This window comes from Amphiura filiformis, chromosome 11 (genome assembly GCF_039555335.1).
Source record: "Amphiura filiformis chromosome 11, Afil_fr2py, whole genome shotgun sequence".
NCBI classification, from domain to species: Eukaryota; Metazoa; Echinodermata; class Ophiuroidea; order Amphilepidida; family Amphiuridae; genus Amphiura; species Amphiura filiformis.
Genome location: NC_092638.1, coordinates 37,938,672 through 37,959,172, shown reverse-complemented (window position 1 = coordinate 37,959,172; position 20,501 = coordinate 37,938,672). Strand labels below are relative to the sequence as shown.

At 37.3% G+C, this 20,501-nt stretch overlaps 1 protein-coding gene across 1 annotated transcript; it reads left to right on the top strand.

Annotated features, from left to right (window-relative positions):
• The first annotated feature begins 842 nt into the window (after window positions 1-842).
• On the top strand, window positions 843-4,433 carry LOC140163997 (uncharacterized). Its single transcript, XM_072187282.1, has 2 exons — window positions 843-2,631; window positions 4,156-4,433. Exons 1-2 carry the CDS (start codon window positions 976-978, stop codon window positions 4,354-4,356), a joined length of 1,857 nt encoding a protein of 618 aa, XP_072043383.1. The 5' UTR covers window positions 843-975; the 3' UTR covers window positions 4,357-4,433.
• Window positions 4,434-20,501: the final 16,068 nt, after the last annotated feature.

Genomic DNA, 20,501 nt, shown 5'->3' with positions numbered 1-20,501 from the left:
ATATTTATGAGGTGTAATAACTAATTTATCCAATAACGTAACTACTAATCGACCGGGCTAATCGTAGATTCTGCAACTGCAACTCTCTTTGAGGTCGCCTTTTTTTAAAACTCGGCCTTCTTCTAAACTCGCCCCTTTTGACTAGCATTTTAGCTGATGTGAGGAAGTTATATTATTCCGTTGCTGTTCAACCTAGAAATACAGCTATATTCTGCTTTGGGCGGGGGTTATGGGAATATTTTTTTTTGGGGGGGCGACAAGTTTGTGGGAATAAATTTAAGACAATCCTGTTTACGATAATAAAATGTTAATGTTCTTTTTGATTTTAATTTCAGAAACGGCTCACCCTCTGGAACAAAGCTATAAAATATTAGTAACTGCCGCAACCAGCTGCGAAGGGCGATGTGGAAACCTTCTAGAATCCACCGGATGCCGTTGCGATAACCAGTGCGTCCTCTTCCACGATTGTTGTTATGATTACGTCAGATTATGTAGCGACCACAATGTTGACTTTAATGATGACATTATTATAGATCCTGATTTATTTTCCTGCCTTCCCTGGATACAGATTATAGCATTGGTTCTGTTTTGCTTGTAAACACGTGTCCTACTAACTGGACTGACACGTATATTGAAAATCTTTGCATGAAGAAATTTAATGCTTCGGACGCGAACCCCAAACAACGATATCCTTTTGAATGGCCTGTTGCTGATGAAAACGGTAATAACTTTCGAAATGTGTATTGCGCATTTTGTAACGGGAAGAGCTTTACAGATGTTTCTCCATGGGACGTACAATATCCCCCAAGTGAAAGTGCCAACAGTCAATGCCAAGAAAATGATCATCGGTCTGATCTAGGAACGGTAGGAAAACGTCTACGATATTGCTTTCCTTCAGTCATATCAACTTGTCCAGGTACATTTACAAACTTATCAATAGCCGCACTTTGTAAGTCATACTCAAATTTCGTGTGCATGGAAACTGAACTAAAAAAGTACAACAATTATTACTGCGCTATTTGCAACGGAGCTGCCGAGGATAGTGTGAATCCCTGCACTGAGACCGGTCACAGCTGGCAAGGAACCGCGTTTTTACGACAACTTTGGAACTTTAGGGAAACCCAGTTAGAATCGGTTTTGGTGGACTCACAATGCTCGGGACAAGATAACATTTACGATCCCTACACGCGGCAGTGTCGACCTCTGACATGCTCACCTGGTTTTGAGCTTGACGTCGAAGGTAAATGCGTTAATATATCTGGAGGGGCCAATGCTATAGATGGATTGTGTTGTCAACAACAAGACTCGTTGATTTTCTTCGGGATTGACAGACCGCGTTCTGGTACAGATGAGGTAAACGAAAACGACATTGCGTGTTTTCTTCAGGAGCTAAATATCTCTCTACATGGAAACAACACAAAATGGAGAAAACGTCACAATTTCGGGTTGTCTGCAAGTAAGGAACTTTTACAGGGAGACACATGTGACATGACCAGGGAATTAGACGCGATATTTCTTCAGACACCTGATATGTTCAGTCTCTGTAAACAAGACTTTGTTTCTTATGTGTACATGTGTAACGCATTTCCTAATAATGACGGAAGCTGCGATGGGATTTGGTTCCAAGGAAAGGTGACGGAGTTCTTGTCTGTGGATGGCTCATATCTCGCTCAAGTATTCATCTATAAGGGGGAATATATTTTGCCCAAAATAGTTTTGCATCAAGTATATTATAGCTACGATTTGGTGTTTAAGGCTTTTATGAAGGAATCAACCGTCGCTGTATGCGGGGAATATGTGCGTCTTCTTCGATCAGACTGCCCATTAATAACACTCGAACATGATGATTATCATACTGGTAGGACAGAAAACGGCACGCGAATATTGCAAATTGGCAATCTCACACTTTATGAAGACGAATACGTTATATATCCTAACGGACGCGCACAAGTATGTGCCAACAACTTACCTCCAACCCAACTCTTCGCTAACGGTGGTTATCTTGACCTGGCCAACACTATAGGTAGCGCTCTTTCCCTCGTTGGTCTCTTCATGACATTTGGTTTATTTTGCCGCTTTAAAGATCTTCGAAATTTACACGGTCGGTGTATAATGAACTTATCCGTTGCCCTTTTTATTGCACAATTATCGTTCTTATTAACTTCGGAACTGACAACGATTCCACAGACTGCATGTTTGATAATGGCCTGCATTTCACACTTCACTTGGCTAGCTTCATTCACATGGACGACTATCATCGCAATTAATTTGCTACGGGTGTTTTCTTCAACTCGAGTAGAAAACGAGCAGCGTGACGGTCGCCAGAAGAGTCATTATATAGTTCCTGCTTGCGGTTGGGGAATACCACTTTTAATCATCTTGGCTTGTATTGGCATTGATGAAGCTGATGCTTTCCCCATATATAGCCGGATTTCTCCCTGTTGGATGGTAAACCCAACTAGTAATCTGCTTGCATTTGGAGTGCCCGTTGCAGTGTCTCAGGTCATCAATGTCATTTTGTTTGTGATCACGGTCATCGTGGCGTGTCGCAGCCAAAGGCGATCTAGGAGACTGCAGAGACGAAATCACAATCTTACCGCTTTCTTGCGAGATTTTATACTTTGTTTCAAGGTAAAATATTACATAATACACCCATGCAGGCCCCGTACGCAGGGGAGGGTGCTGGGGTGCCCCCCCAATTTTCAAAAAGTATGCCAACAAGTCCCCAAAATCAGGTTTTTACGTTTTTTGGTCAAAAAAAGTTCCAAATTTTGGAAAGAAAGTACACTTTTCCCGGGACACTTTTCAAACAAATCGGACCCCCTGGAAAAAATCCAGCATCCCCACCCAAAAAAAACCCTACGGGCCTGCACCCACTCACTTCAAAATGCACAACAAAACACACTGTTTGATTAAGTTAACAATATGTGACCTGCTACCACGAAATCAGCGTAAAGTCACAAGGTGTTGGTCACTCAAAACGCCCTGGCTACTGCGTTGGTGTTCATTCACCTGTTAAAGCCACTAAGTATGTCTGTATGTCTTTTGTGAATGGGGGTACAATGGGCCATTTACGAAGGATAATACTTCTGGCTTGTACAGGTGGCGGTAACAAAGAACATCAACTTAGTCAGACCAAATATCTCGAAACTACCAACTCAACAAAATGAGCATAAAGTCGCTTTGACTTTACGCTGAATATGAGTGAAATCTGAGTATAAATGATCAATAATGATCTGATACATAAACACAAATACAAACACTTTATTATAACCAATCAAATACATAGATTAGTAATGTTATCCGGCAGTCTTCTTGATTACAAAGTTATGTTGCCCTCAATGACTGATGTATAATCCTAATTCACTTGTCCTGCGAAAATCACTGTTCAATGAAGTCCACTGTACACTTGAATGTGTATATCCCTTGCGTATAATATCCTGGCACAGATGGCAATTTCCACAATGGTGCTACTCTCACCGCTCACTCACTTTCTTTCAGAAAATTGAAATCTCCTTCCTGGCTATACAAAAGTTAAACTGTCCTTTTTGTCTCTTATATACCAAAGTGGTAAACTGGAAATTTCCAGCTAATATTTTCCCTACATGATGCAATACAATGGACACATCAAGACACGTGGGGATTTCCAAGTCCCAAAAATAGATATGTTTGAATTTAAGGGGTTTGTTTACATCAGCTTTCTGGTATAGATTTTTCTTATTGTTGTGTAATTGTACTTTTAGTTTGTTATGCATTGTAGTGCAAGTTTTTTCTCTGGTTGGCCTCACACTAGTCAAAGGGTCCAACCCGAAACGTTGTGTTTATTTATGCCTTATGGTATATATATAATTTTGCACTGTTTCTAACTTTAATTTCTACGACCATATGCTCTCACAGTGCTACGCAGTTACTCGACCTTATGTTTGAATTTGTTTTCCTGATCAACTTGATTGCATGAGAGGGAATTCCCAAAAGTACACACCACCTCTTGCAAGGGGATTCCCATCTCTCATGAAAAAGCTTTAAAATTGTACACCGCATACAGATAGCACAAAGGAAAATTCTAAAATGATGAACCAATAAGCAATTACATCTCAACTGCCACCGAGGATTGAATGCAATTAATGGATATGTTATTTATGCTTGTCGTTTCAGATCGGTGTGTTGATGGGCGTATCATGGAGTCTTGGTTTTGCCGCATCATTCTCCAACTCGGACACACTCTGGTGGATCTTCGTAGTCACCAACTCTCTCCAGGGCATTCTATTGTTGGTAACAAATCTCTGCGCTAGTAACGTACAGGACAATATCAGAGGTAGATCGCGACAGATCCGCCAAGCTAATGGCCCGGGCTAATGGTTAACCTCCTGTTGGCATCACGTGTCGCTCTCCGGGGTAGTATGCTACTGGTAACGTGTGTTACTGTTAGTAACGTGCACACTTATGTTTCAGATAGACATTTTATTTTTGAAAATATCATACATGCTAGTGACATACAATACATAGAACAAATGTATAGCTCCTCTCGAAAACTAGTGCATGTATTTGCTCAATTAGCATTTTGTGCATATTTGATTACAAACTTGAATGAGGTTCTTTTTAAAATTTACCGTTTACAGGTAAAGTCTATGGAGATGAAGATCAGAGAAGGCTTGAAGGGTTGTATAGCGTAATTTTGGGCCAATTTGGGGATTTAAAGGCGCATACAAAGGAACCCCATACAAAATTTACATCGAATACCAGTACGAATATAATTAAATACTTCTCAAGAGGGGGCTGTAGCCAAAATAGAAAGTGCAGACGACGGTGACCTACGTCATTTCAATACGGCAACAACAATGTCGTGAGCAAAAACAGCAACGCTGCTCGGACGTTGAATGCACTATATTTTGTTTACCGAGGTACGATTTTGGCTCTTATTCGCACCCATGCAGTACCGTTACAGAAAAAAGGGCACAAAACATATTTCCCAGTGCAATATATACATTTTAACATGAAAATGTAAAACATTGGGTTTGAAATAGGTAGATTCAGGGTTGACACGATTTAAATCAATTGAAACACTGAATTCTCTCATATTGGATGTAATTATATCCACTTTTTTTTTAACTTCAACCAATTTTACTTTGTGTAGCAAAAGTCTAAAAGTAAGCATTAAAATGAGCAGAAATGTGCATAATTTTGGCTAAATTTGGATTGGTCATGATTAGTAATATTAAATCCTACACGTGTACCACAGATGGCAGATATCAAGAAATTTTTAATGATTTTAAGCAGCATTTTCTATAGAGAAAGACCTGCATCCTTTTCAGTGATGAGCGCCCTTATGTTTGCTCATGCATGATGGTCGAATTCAGCACCGTGGAAGAGCTGGCATTTGAATGTGAGTAATTATGATATGATTGTGTGTGTGGGGGGGATACATTGGCCTGTTCGGTCAGTAGTTAAGCTTATAGATTTTATGCACGTGAAAATGAAGGCTGTTGATAATGCACTTGTCAATTGAAACCCTGACCCACTCCAGCCCCTGCCTGCCGAGTAACCGGAAATAACCGGGCAGTTTATAACACACAGGCATTGACACAAATATTATCCCTGTAGGGCCGGCCATGTGTCGTAACTTGAAAATCAGTGTACTAGTATGAAAGCCGGTTAGATTTCATGAAGGGATTTAAATGTATGTGATACTAGTGATGTGAGTAATATGATTGTAGGGGGGTGGTGCATAGGCCTGTATGTTCAGTAGTTAAGCTTATAGATTTTATGCACGTGAAAATGAAGGCTGTTGATAATGCACTTGTCAATTGAAACCCTGACCCACTCCAGCCCCTGCCTGCCGAGTACCCGGAAATAGCCGGGCAGTTTATAACAGACGGGCATTGACACAAAATTTGTCCTTGTAGGGCCAGCCATGTGTCGTACCCCGTCGGTAAGGGACTTGGCCGGGAGTTTTAACATTTTTGAAATTTAACTCTGGTGTATGTCCCAGCCACCCCTCCCCTGGTACCCTGGCCATGGGGGGGGGGAAGCTGGAAATTGACAGCTGCATATAGCCATATCTTTGATAACATGGACAAGTATAGTGATAACTAGTGTACATTATAGCTGCATGATGAGTTTATCCTCTAAATAGGCACAATTTCACGGCTTTACCAGACGCGTAATGGAACGAGTCAATTAAACGTCATTTTGTGCGTAGGAAGTTGCAATTCAAAAAACTGCGATAATTTAAAATGACTGCAATTTTGCAATGAAAAGCAAATCCACCAAACTTTTCTCATATGTAGATCTATAATACATTGGTATGCATAGCCTGTGGCATTGAGCCAATATGTCCTTGTACTATAAAGACCATGCACATTCTTCATTCACAGGCTTATATTCACATAGCAATATTAACATGTACCTGTACAGACATCACACACACACCAATGATAACAACAATTTTTGTTAAAAAAACAACTGTATTTTATCCGAGGTAATTGCAGACCCCAGTCCTCCCATACGGTACCATATAACCCTAAACCTGGGCCATAACACTAACCGTAATTCTAATCCTAATCCTAACCCTAACCTAACCCTAACCTAACCCTAATCCCAACCCTAACATACCCTTAACAGGCAAACCCTAATCCTAAATCAATTCCTAACCTTAGACCAAACCCTAATCATATAGCCTAAGAGGGGGGTGCTCCTTTTGAATGGATAATGATTTAGACATTAAAAATCATATTTGCCACACAAAGTGAATTTACTTTCAAGTTTTAAAACAAGATGGACTTAATAAAATCCAAAATGAAACTACACTCTGTTTTGATTTAAATTACGATTTAAATCAAATGATTTTTATATTTAAAAAAATCACTGATTTAAATCGTCGAATTTTTGATAAATATAAGTTAATTTCTTTCTTGAATTGACTGTTTTACTTCATTTGTAATGCTTCTACACCGTTTGGATACAATTAAATACCTCTATGATGTCATTTTATCTATTGCTAGAAAATCATTTTCTAGGTACAGAATTCAACATGGTTTTTTCCCATTATTTTATCAATTTTTTTTGAAATTTTCACATCTGAAAACGCGTTTTGATTTTTTGTAAATACCTGATAGGATTGAGCATATGTCTAGCATTCCACTTGTCTCTTTTGACTTTATCATTTCTTGGTTCCTTTTTTTTTAAATCGATTTAGTTAAAAAAAACGATTTAAATCAAATAAATCGATTTTTTTAATTAAAAAAAACCGCCAACCCTGGTCTTAATTAAGGTGTTAATATTGAGCACATAAGTGCAGTGATAGCGCCATCTGTTGTTATTCAGTTTATTCCGTATACAAAACAAATTTTTAAAGCTATATTTTGACACCATGCAATATATAAAGGGCTAAATTGTTACGTTAAAGCATCCCGGGGTACATTGTGGGGGAGGGAGAGGTTGAAAAAAAGAGTCAATAACGATTAAACTATTAATTAGACCCCGATAGAGGGCAGGGCCTGAAGAATGAGGGAATTTGAGGAGTAAATATTAAAAAGGTTAAAATATGAAATAGTGGCAGGCTGTCTCTCAGTATGGAATCTTTTTTAAATTAAAAACATTGCGTAACCTTAATGCTCTGCATGCTAGCCATGCCCTTCATCAACGGAAAAAGTTCAAGTTTTGAAATATTTTCTCAAACTATCAAGAGCTATCTTAAGAACTGCTGAATCAATACTAGGCTTGTTTGTACTCATTTTAATGCATTTTTCATGCTGATTTCAAATATGGTCATGAAAATTTACATTTCTGAAATTTTTGAATTTCTAAATTTTTTTTTTTTTTTTTTGTCTGCAGTCGACACCCGCGTGAAGAGAGTTAAGTATACTGAAAACTTTAATACATATGGTGCCAAATATAACTACACCAATTTATTTATTATAGTTTATTTAATTTGTAATGTTGATCATATCTAGGCATTAACAGCTGACGCTAACGCTGACGAAACTTTGGCCAGGTACAAGTGACCTGGTGAATGGGGTCGCCGATAAGCTCAATATTAGCATTTTAAAAGACTTTTGTACAGGGCTTAATATAAGCACTTTAGTAGAGAGACTGTGTTGGGTAACGACTGTTAATGTCAGTAACGTGTGATGTTTTAGTGGATGAAATGGAATGGCATTAAGCATGGTAAGTTGCTGTATGTGTGTATGTAAGTAAGGGGTGAGTGTAGTGTATGTTTGTTACATAGAGTGAGAGGTGAGTCGAATGTAGCTTCTATGTGGGAGTGGGAGTATGCGTAATACTTTTATCATATTTTATTTATTATATTTTATTTTAATTTCTGTATTTGGGCAATAGTGGTCCTGATGATGTGTTTTAATAATTTAAATTATGGTGATGTGTTTTAATTATTTATTTCTTAATATTTTTGAATAATTTATCATTTTGTATATTTTATATTGTCCAATTTCTGTATTTGTGCAATAGTGGTCTTGATGATGTGTTTTAATAATTTAAATATATAACTTGTATGTATATCGTATAATAACGTTTTATTGTGAGAATATGTATGGATGAAGTGGGTGAAATAGTATGACATTATGCATGGTGAGTTGGGGGGGTGTACATGTATATGTATGCGAGTAAGGGGTGAGTGGAGTGTACGAGTATGTTGGGGTGAGTCAATAGTAGCTTGCATGTGGTAGTGGGGTATGATTGTATGAGGATGATCGCAGTGTTACTTTTATCATATTTCATTTATTATAAATATTTTTTCTTTTAGTAAAATCCCAGCAAACAAACGTTTTAAATAAGTTATATTTTGGCTTTTGGTTTAGGTAAAACGTTTTAATAACATTAAAATGTCGGGTTATATAAAGGTCATGATAACGTTTTAAAACGTTTTGTATGAAAACACACTACAACAATATTTTTAAATGTTTTCAAAAATGTTATTGTAAACTACTTTTGCAAACATTTTTGCCAAATATTGTGTCAATACTTTAACATTATGTTAAAATATTTGAACCCAGCAAACACAGAAATGTTCTTAAAATTTTTTTCAAAACCTTTTAATAACATTTAAATGTCGGGTTATATAAAGGTCATGAAAACGTTTTTAAAACGTTATTGAAAACATTTTGGGACAAAATATTTTTTCAACCCCAAAATAACATTCTGTTTAGAATGTTTTGTATCAAGTTTTCAAGAATGTTTTTGGAATGTTATTAAAACGTTTTTATACCCTTTATATAACCCGACATTTAAACGTTTTCTGTAAAACATTTTTGTTTGCTGAGCAGTAGATTATCAACATTGCTTTTTAAGGTTATGAAAACGTTTTATACTCTTTATATAACCCGACATTTAAACGTTTTCTGACAACCTTTTATAACCTTTTGCGAATGATGTCGAAAACGTTTTGTGTTTGCTGGGATATTGTATTCATTTTAGTTTTAGTCTATGTACATTTTTGCATTGTATTATCTTTTAAATAAACTTTTATATGTTAAATATTTTAATATCCACACGGACATGTGGAAGATCAATATTGTATTGAATATGTTTTACCGTGTTTAAATAAAGTTATTATTATTATTATTATTATTATTATTATTATTATTATTATTATTATTATTATTATTATTATTATTATTACTAGCGGGACACCCGCGCTACGCGCGGGTCCCCGCTTGGTGAGTAAATGGGAGCGTTCACTAAAACAGGAGGAATTACTGAACAGGTAGAATCATTGAAAAGGTAGATTTTATTTATCTGAGTCTGACCCTCCTTAAGCCTACGTTTCCATTTTTAACTTCTTTCTTTCTTTTTAGTTTCTTCTACATGGGTCTATTTTGTTCCATTTTTTTTCAAATTTTTGCGGCTAAGCTTGCGATTTTCCGTTACCATGTTTTTTTATTTATTAAATCCCGTTCCCGTTATTTTCTCAATCTGTCCTTTCTTACATTTCCCTTTTAGCTTCTTTTTTTATTTATTTGCTGCTTAGCTTGCGATTTCCCGTTTTCATGTTATTTATTTAATTCTGTCCTCAGTTTATTAGCTTTTTTTATTTAAATTTCCTGATCTTATTATAGCTTTTTTTTTCTTACAAGTTTCTTTCTTTCCTTCTTTAGCCTATTTTATTCCCGTTTTCATTTTCTTACTGTTATTAAGTATTATAACCCACATACTCGTGCCTGTTTGTCCTCATTTTGTTTTCTTTTTTATTTATAGTAGGCCTACCTCTTCATGTTGTTTGTACTTTTGACACATATCTTTTCCCCGTATTTATTACGCCTACGGTCGTTCACCCGTAATATCATTCATTACGTGACCTGGCGTCGTTTACTCGCGCCGTGGCGTAGTGCTGCGTTACCCGCGCGGTATCGCTGCGTTACGCAATCGGCTTGGCATTAGTTTATACGCCCGTGCGACGCACATGGCTAGCTTAGCAACTGACTACTTTTTTGTTTACTTAGGATAGCAACGGACCACATTTTCACTGATTTTGAGGCCAATTCTCCCGTACGAATTTGGCGACATTTGGATCGAAACTGACGGAGCCTTTTCATTAACCCACCTACACACATAGTCAGTCAGTCACAACATTAGCCTATTCATAGTAAGATTATTATAAAAAGCGAACTGAAGATCTTAAAGCCATAATGTGTGATTTGCTCCACAGCAACGCCCTCAATTTTTTTTCGAATTTCTACTTTTTGCACCATTGTAATGGCCATTGGTGTACATAATTGCCCTGTGAAAGAATAAGCCTGAAGTGCTTTAATTACAGTAAAATTTAACATTTATCGGGTCTCCCCGGTTTTATTCTCAACTCACCGATCGAGTGCTGAATAAATACATGTATGTGTATATTGAATCAGTGACGTACTCGTACCGTATAAACTGTATGCATATCGCTATTCGTAGTACGTCGTGTTTGTACATCCCATCAGCTGCGTGTAGCTCTTAAATTATGCCTAAAATTGTACGTAAACTTATGTTTGCTGTGCATTTTTGTAAACTTGATGTGTGTCATATTAAATCAAGAGCACCAGTGGTGCTGTAGCTCAATTGTTTCTGGATTATAGGCATGTTATTGGAACTAATTATGTTATTTAAAATGAGTAGATCGTTTAAGAGTGTACATTATTAAATTATGACTAAAATTGTACGTATAACTTAAATGTTTGTTACGCATTTTTGTAAACTTGGTGTGTGTCATATTAAAACAAGAGCACCAATGGTGCTGTAGCTCAATTGTTTCTGGGTACAGTCATGTCGTTGGAACTAATAGAGGTAGTCATTGTGACGTCAACACCACCATCTTGTGGGTACGGAGTGCCTTGTTGCTAAGATCACCGCGTTAACGCTTGGCTGTAGAGGTGCGTCACGCGCTGCGACTTCCGCGTAATCGGCGACGTAATGTCTAACGCATGATATACAGAACGGCAGTACCCACAAGATGGCGGATCCCGCTGAAAAGGCTGACGGCTTATGTTATTGGCATCATGGTATTGTAGGTGAATAATATCACAGCTTATTATCGGTTACCATATTCAGCATTATTATTATGGACTTCGCATTTACCTGTTGAACCAATGAATAAAAAATGACATTGTAAGTATATATGAGGTAGAGCTCTTTGAAATACAGCTTTCCTGAAGAAAAAAATGGACAGAGTTCCGCTGTCTGACAGCCCAACTGTCAGTAGGAAAACAGTTCATAGATTATTTTTGAGAACAAATTGCATGACATGGAAAAGTTAATGTAAAAGTGTCAACTTTTAAGGCTCATAACTTGAAAATTAAGCCCCCTACGTACATATGAACTGCATCATAGAGCTTTCTAAAAAAATGGACATAGCTCCACCGTCTGACAGCCCCATTTTAGGAACTGTCTGTTGTAACTAATGACCATATGGAGGATTTTTACAACTGCACGAAAAGTTGAACATGTTGAAAAGGGTCCACTTTCAAGGCTCATACCTTGAAAACTCGGTCACCTGCGTACTTGTATGGACTGCATTATGAGATAGAGCTTTTTAAAATAAATCTTTCTAGAAAAAAATGGACAGAACTCTGCCTTCTGACAGCCCAATTTAAGGAACTGGCCATATAACTTGAAAACTGAACCACCTACGTTTTAAAAATAAAGTTTTGCTTAAAAATGGACAGAGCTCCGCCGTCTGACAGCCGCATTTAGGAACTGTTAGAAAGAATCAAGTCCATATGGAGGATTTGTCAAAAAAATGCATTAAAAGGTTGAAGTACGCGTCAACTTTGAAGGCTCATAACTTGACAACATTACTGAGCTACCTGCGTGCATATGAACTGCATCATGAGATAGAACTTTGTAAGATAAAGCTTTCCTGAAAAAATCGTTAGAGCTCCGGAGTTAAGAGTATCCAATGTTGCTTTTTGAAATGGCAGGCTTTTCAACAAACATCAAAATATTGATGGGTACCAATCATTTTGATACACCCTGATGGTCAAACTTGAGCATACTTGAACATATCAGTGGCGTAGATTTGGGGTTGGAACGGATTGGAAAACAGTTTTTAAATCCAATCCAGGCACCTTTTAACGCCAGATTAAGTTTATGGGCGTTTATATACCTGGGTAAAAAAAACTCGATCAAACTTCAGCAAACTGGAGCATACATGAGAATACTATAAGCATATATAAAAAATTCAACATACCAGAGTAAAACAACTTGAGCAAACTTGAGCATACTTTAGCATATATTATAAGCATGAGCATACCAGAAAATTTGATTAAATTTAAGCAAACTTGAGCAAACTTGAACTTGCGCATACTTAAACTTGTACATACTTCCATGATGATAAGCATGATGGTGACGCTCGAAATGTATGAAATCAAAGCTGTAGATTCGTCAGTAATAGTCCGGTAATCTCAAGTGACATCATCATTGGGCAACGTTGTGTGGTCAAGAACAGAGGCGTAGCATCATAGGGGCACAGGGATGCGTGCCCCTATCGATTTGAAAGTTTAGAAAATCCCTTTGCCGAAAAAACGGCTTGCCCCCCCCCCCATTAGGCTCGGTACCCCATCCTCATCACTTTCGGGTCCCGCCAATAGTATGACACATGCTACTCCACTGGTCAAGAAGGTTGTTTGTTTAAAACAAACAATTTATATCCATAACACCCAGTTGTTAAAGTTGCAATGTAGCCGACTTGGTCATATTTTCAGTGCTCAAAGTTTAAGCTAAAGCTGACCCTCAGCAATTTTAACCGGCCCAAACTGTATTGAAAAATGTTAAATGTTAGGCTACACTGAAACATTATAAGACCTGTTCAGACTTGAAATCAACAACAAGTTATGCATGGCTTGACTGTTGCGTTGACCTATGCCCAGAATTTCATGAGCATGTGCCCAGATGCCGCCTTCCCCCAACTGATCTAAAGGTAGGGTTTGTGCAGGGCCATATTTACCTTTTATGGACCCCGGTCACGGCGACATGATCTTTTTTCCATTTTTATGGAAATCTGGTCCCGCTAGGTTGGGATATATTTTTACTTAAAACCAGTCCCTAGCATGGGTACCCATAAAATCTTTGAGAACCCACCCCCCCTCCCCGGCGGTGTGATTATTTTTTGTAACCATGGGCAGCAATACGCTAACCTTACCCTTGACCCTATATGTTTATTGCGGCCCATTATGGTTGCAGCGGCCCGTCATGGCCCATGGTTGCAGAATGAAATTAACCTCCAAGCGTAACTCACAAACGCAAAATCAGAATCACAACGAACTGAAATTTTATGAACAACCAGGATACAAGAATTTCGCTATTCGCAATAAGGCGCCGCCAGCGGATTTTGCGATGTAATCGTGATGTATCATGGGGAAAAGGTTGACATCAAGTCCGCGCAATACGAATATTACCATGCTATTACATAGGAACACGTGACAATATTTTTTAGTTTGTCAAAATAAAGGTGTTACACGCGAATCGATACTCAATAATACTTAATAATGTGATTTGAAATGTGCACAATAAATTTTTTCTCTATCGATTTGCGCGTAATACCGTTATATTGACAAACTAAAAAATATTGTCACGTGTTCCTATGTAATAGCATGGTAATATTCGTATTGCGCGGACTTGGATGTCGACCATTTCCCATGATACATCACGATTTTCCCATGATACATCACGATTACATCGCAAACCGCTGGCGGCGCCCTTGTTGCGAATAGCGAGAATTACAATGTGAAGAGTTTGTTTACAAAAGGCGCTAAATCCAATAGCTGCCTTGTGCCATATTTTTCTGGTAGATGACATTTAACGATTGGAATGGATATGTTTGTATTAAACTCTAACTATTTTCAACATCATTTTGTCAAAAATTCTCCAATGCCAAGTTTTAAAATGGCTGGCATTGGATTTAACTCCTTTTGGCCGGTTTTTGAATTTAAAAAATCTTTTACATTTATTATTTTCTTCTTCGTGTGAGGTTAAAGAGATTGGCAATTATTTTTTTAAAGATATAAACCAACAATTTGTTATAACTATTCTAGTATGTTATTAAATTGGCAAACTTACTGCTACTCTAATGAATATCTTCAAATGAATTTTACACAAAGCAGCCGGCCATTGGATTTAGCGCCTTTTGGAACGAAACTCCTTTTACGTTCTGATCTATTTTTTTAAATATTAACTAACGTTACAAATTTAGATTTTTATATAACTACGTATTTCCTGTGTACCTGTGTGTAATAAACAGTTAACAAAGCTTAATTAGGCTGAAACTTACGAAACGTTATCGTTATAATGACTAATTAACCTTCATTAGAGAAATATATTTATACCGAACAAACAGTCCCGAGAAGAACGTTGATTTCAATCATTGTTAACAGTCCTTGAAGAGGTGTGGTCTTTTCTTTTTCATTTTCTATTATCTTACATTGAGGCCTACCTTTAAAAACATATGCTTCACAATGTGGTTATTTTGCTCAAGAGGTTTTGATATTAGGAGCAAAAACACGTATAACAATGCTATAGGCTAGGGTAATCATGGTAATAAGGAAAATAAGAACCCTCTCCTGATACCAATCTCAGTTTTCATGAAGAATATTGGTGATGACCCTGTCGATCGGGTCATAACTATAGTGTGTCTGAAAGACACAATACTTGATTTGGGAAACTATAGCATCTATAAACACTATAATTGAAGACCGAATTAAAAATACTTGTTTGCGTATGACGTCAGGGCGTGATTGGTGACTGACTTGTGCAGTACGACAAGTTTGGTCTGGTTGACAGGACGTTAGTGGGCACTCACATTTTCCAGCTATACGGGTATGTGCCGCGGCGGCGACCTCCTTTTTCAGAGCCGCTAGCCGTTCCTTAGACCCTCTGAATTCATTGATTGCCGCTCTTGAAACCCCGAAATTTTTCAAGCCGTTCGATAGACTCTCAGATCATCGATCTCCGCTCTCATTGGTATCTTGATCGGCGTGTTTTCTGTCCTACTATTTCAAGCCCAAAAGCTATAGGCTATAGTAGGTAGGTCTGCAGGGTCTAGTCATTTTATCCGAATGCTGTTTTGCTTTGCTGAGATTTCCATCGTAGGCCTAATAGGCCACCCCAGACCTATTTTGCATTAATGGTTTTCCTGATTTAACAATTTAATGCACAATTCAAAGTGAAATCGTTTCCTTCAAAAATCTGTGGCAAAAACGCAACGAAATTGAACCAAAGTTTGGCCTGCATGGTTTAGTTCCCGAGACCCCCATTTCAGATTTTGGCGGCTGATCTGTTCCCAAGATCCCCTTTTTGGCCGGTCAATCAGTTCCCAAGACCCACCTTTTTGGCTGGCCGATCAGTTCCTTAGACCTCAAGTTCGAAACTGGCGGTGGCACACCCTACCAAAAAAATTGAGTGCCCCTCACTTCGGGGTTAGAACAGACGCAAGCTAGTCTTTATTATAATTCGGTCTTCAATTATATTTTTCGCTCACCTGGAACGTTTTCACTGGATGGTGGGTGATGCTGTGATATCTTGTCTACAATTACAGCGTCACCATCTGCTAAAGACGCTAGGCGAGCTTGTGAAAACGTTCCGGGTGAGCGAAAAATACTGCAGTGTTGAAGTCAAACTCTTTAACCATTATATTTACCACTACGTATGAATATCCATTTCCACTCGTAATGGTTAATAATGAATAGGGTATCATAGAAAAGTGGCATTGAATTTCTACATGTACTTCAATGTATGTAGAGATCTACCAGACCCTGTATAGTCAGGATTTATTGGGGAGGAGCAATTCGCAAAATGCAATAGCAAGACTAAAATATTGGGGTAGGGGTAGAGGTGGAGGTTAAAATGGTCAGAATAAGGTGAACGTTTAACGCTCCCACCTCCTAAAGTTAACGGTTTGGGTCCTTTTTGAACATTTTCACTAAACTTTTTATGGATGGATCACTAAAGTATTATCCCGATACAAACAACCGCAAACTTGATATTTTACCTCAAATGGGGGTTTCATGTTTTACTCAGTTTTACAATCTATCTAATAAAGAAATTTGACCTCCGTTGACCAAATAATTTTTATTTAAATTGGACAAACATTTTGCCCATTTTGCTCCCCCCCCCCAAAAAAAAAACATGTTTGAGACAAAGCTGGAGCCTATTTTGGCATTATTCTGATGATCACAGCACTTAATATACAGCAGATGGTGATTTATTTACCAATTGATATCACTTGCAAACTCTTTGACTCACTGGTCTTGCCAATATTACTTTATGGAAGCGAAATTTGGGGTGTAGAAAATATTAACCAAATTGAGATATTTTATCGAAACTTTATCAGAAGGCTTCTCAAAGTAAATAAGAAAACTGTTAATACCGGTAAATATAAACTGCAAAGCATAATTGATAAAAAAATGATCAACTTCTGGAGTAGACTTGTAACTGGTAAAAAGAGTAAATATTCTTTAACATTGTATTGTCTTATCAAAACTGTACATGAAAAGAATGATAATACACATCAATTTGGATGGATTAACAAAATCAAACTCATTCTGAATCAAAATGGTTTTGGATGCATTTGGTTGAATCAGGGTAATCATAATTCAACTTGGCTTAAAGGTGCTCTTGATCAGCGTATCAGTGATATTGAACAAAACTGGCTCAATGATGTAAATAGTAACAGAATCTGCCTCAATTACAGGATATTCAAAGAAAACAAATCATTTGAATATTACCTTGTTAACTTAGATTATAGTAATAGATTAGCATTGTGTAAGTTTAGATGTAGTAATATTAAAATACCTCTCAATCTAAAAAGATTTAACAATGAAGTTAGCGACATTTGTAACCTTTGCTCAAAAGACTTAGTGGGTGACGAAATGCATTATCTCTTTACCTGTAGTTTCTTTAAAAGTGATAGAGAAAAGTATATCAGTAAACATTACTACAAAAACCCAAATACTCTGAAAATGCACAAACTTTTAAATTCTACAAACAATACTGAGCTCAAAAATTTATGCAAATTCATCAAAATTATCATTAAAAATTTTTCATGATTCAACTCACTTATCTTTCATCCTTTTGTGAATATTGTTGTATGGTTTAAAAATTGGTATTATTACTTGTGTGCTTAAATATTTTATTTTATCTTCACCCTGTACATAAAATTTTATTTATATTTGTTCAGAAATTTATTTTCTTTTATAGCAAACAACCTTAATTAGTATTAGTCTTTAACAAGTAAAATCTGTATTACATAATACATTGTACCTCTAAGAAATTACATGTACATGTATGTATCTTTTTTGACTGCACTATTTGGCGCCATTGCGCCCTCTGTTGTCTTTGTAATGTTTATGCATCTTTCATACCCCGGAAGGGGTCGACAAGGATTAATAAAAGTTCGTCATTTGACGGACACCATACCATACCATGTAAATAAAGCTACAAAACTCACAATCTCTCTTTGTTGCAGTTCACTTTCATTTACTTTTTAACAACATTTATGTGGGTACAAATCTTCAGATAATACCATTTTAACTATGATTTACTTAAGTTGAGTGACCATTTTATATGTTGTGTGATCAAGCAAAATCAGTCTGAAGTCGGGCATATTTAATTTTCAGTTTTCTATATGATTCCATGTTCCGACAGTCAATGAAAAACCTGCTTTTCTGGGGAACGAATCTCAGTTAGGCTCTACCGCATGTTGAAAAACCTCGGCGGAATCCCACTTAGGCTCTTTCTGTTAGTTACTTTCTGGGATCCCAGCGGTGTGTACGATAGTCTGGTCTGGAGTTAATGTTGACGCAGCAGCGTTAGAGACTACAGTGAATCGAGTCATACGCAATTACTTTGTTTACATATTTATTCCTGTCACTGGCATATAGTTGTATTTTTCAGTTAGCGTCCAAGTTCGCAGAAAATATTTCACGAGTGGTAGTGTTCACAGAATATTTTTAGAACTTCAGAAAAAATGATATTAAAGATTAGGATGTTTTAAATCATTTTTCCCGTCTTGATTTTTTTCTGCGACTCTGATTTTTTTTCTGGGAACGCCGGTACCACAATACCGGGGATTTCGTAGCCCTGACAACGTAGCAAGTTGCAAAAATTTGATTCAAAACCTTGCGATTCTAACGACTGGATGACTGAGAATATTCACTATTTTGACGACAAATTTTGTTTGGGCAATGTTGCAAAGTGTTATAAGCCGATTGGGTGAAACGCAAGGTCCGTATGCACAAAAGAGTCAGAGCGGGTGTAAAGTTAGAGGAATTTAGTACCAGGAGAAAGGACATTTTCCTTTACATTTCTTAAGGGATCCAAAATGAGCGTTTATTGCGTTTCGACAGTATTTTTTGTGGGACATGAGAGCACCTCAGACCTATCGAATTGCATTCTGAATACGAAGCATGTCTTTCTGATATCAAATAATTTTCATTTTTTTAAAGTCACAATATAATACAAATTTTATGACAAATTATAAAAATTTGATATTTTTCAAATTTTTGATATATAACAGTCCTCGAAGTAAATTATATAAATCTAATGATATATTCTTAAAGTGTATGTAGCAGGAGGAAAAGCCGATGGTCAATTGAAAATTTTGACCTTACATATTGAAGATATGGATTTTTTTCCCAAAAAGATCTCATTTTTTTTTGGTGTTTTTGGGAAAAAATGCATATCTTCAATACGAAAGGTCAAAATTTTCAATTGATCGTCAGCTTTTCATCCCACCTACATACACTTTAAGTATAAATCATCAGATTTATAAAGTTTACTTCAAGTACTGTTAAATATCAAAAATATCAATTTTTAATGATTTGCCATAAAATGTGTATTAAATTGCGAATTTCAAAATATCAAAATTATTTGATATCAGAATCTTATTTATAACAATTCGGTCAGAGACCAGGCGAGAACCCAATAGTGCCTATGCACTAAATTAAAGGGTGGCCTAATTACACCAAACACAAAATAAAAGGGACAGACAAAAATGGATGAGAAAAATAAATCAAGACAAAACAAATGAGGTTGAGAAGGAGATGGCTAGCACACCTGGTCATTAATGGCAGATTTGAAGGCAGCCAGGGATGGAGATTTGACTACAGTGTCAGGAAGGTAATTCCATAGGGTAGGTGCATATGGGAAAAAAGATTTTTGAGACAGGGAGAGACGGGAAAACGGAATAACAAGGGCGCAGCTGTTGAGATTGCGAAGGCCAGGGCGCGGGTGCAGTTTAAATGGGTTTGGCGAAGAGCAAAGCTTGTGAAGGATTTTGTACAAGTGGCAGAGTGTGGCCAGATCGCGACGTTTGGAGAGGATGGGGAGGTCATTTTTTGAAAGTAGATCCTCATGGGAAAGCTTCCATTCCTGCAAGATCACACGGAAGGCAAAGCGCTGGGTGGATTCTAACCGGTTTGTGAGCGTCAGGTTTAAAGGGTGGTATGTGATTGAGCCATATTCAAGGGTTGGACGAACAAGAGCCAGATATAGAGAACGGCGGATATGGAGTGGGGCATTGTGGAAAGATCTGTGAAGGAAGCCTATAGTTCTACGAGCTTTCTTGCAAATGCTATCAACATGGACTTTCCAGGAGAGATTGTTACTGATCCATATGCCTAGAAATTTAACAGAGCTAACTCTTTCAATGGGCTGTTGATTCATATAGAGTTGCATCTGTGGGTAGGGTTCCTTTTTTGTTGATATTATCATGGTCTTGGTTTTGCTGGCATTGGCTGAGAGATGGTTGGAACGGAACCAGTTATGGATAGCATTAATGTCCTCTTGGAAGCCCGTTAAATCAGAATTGCAAGTAAGAGGCTTATAAAGTGTGGTGTCATCTGCATAGAGCACCAAGGCACTGTCCTGGGAGAAATTAGAAAGGCAAAGATCGTTAGCATAGATAAGAAAAGAAGAGGGCCCAGGACAGAGCCTTGAGGTACTCCAGAGATGACAGGGGCTGGATCAGAAGTAACGCCATGAACCGCTATTACCTGCGTTCTGTTGGAAAGATACGA

What these genes read in the sequence shown, in the direction of transcription:
- LOC140163997 (XM_072187282.1), top strand. Translation starts at nt 976, where the DNA reads ATGGAAACTGAACTAAAAAAGTACAACAATTATTACTGCGCTATTTGC. An exon ending in ATTTTATACTTTGTTTCAAG is followed by an intron (nt 2,632 to 4,155) that starts GTAAAATATTAC and finishes TTGTCGTTTCAG; the next exon opens with ATCGGTGTGTTGATGGGCGT.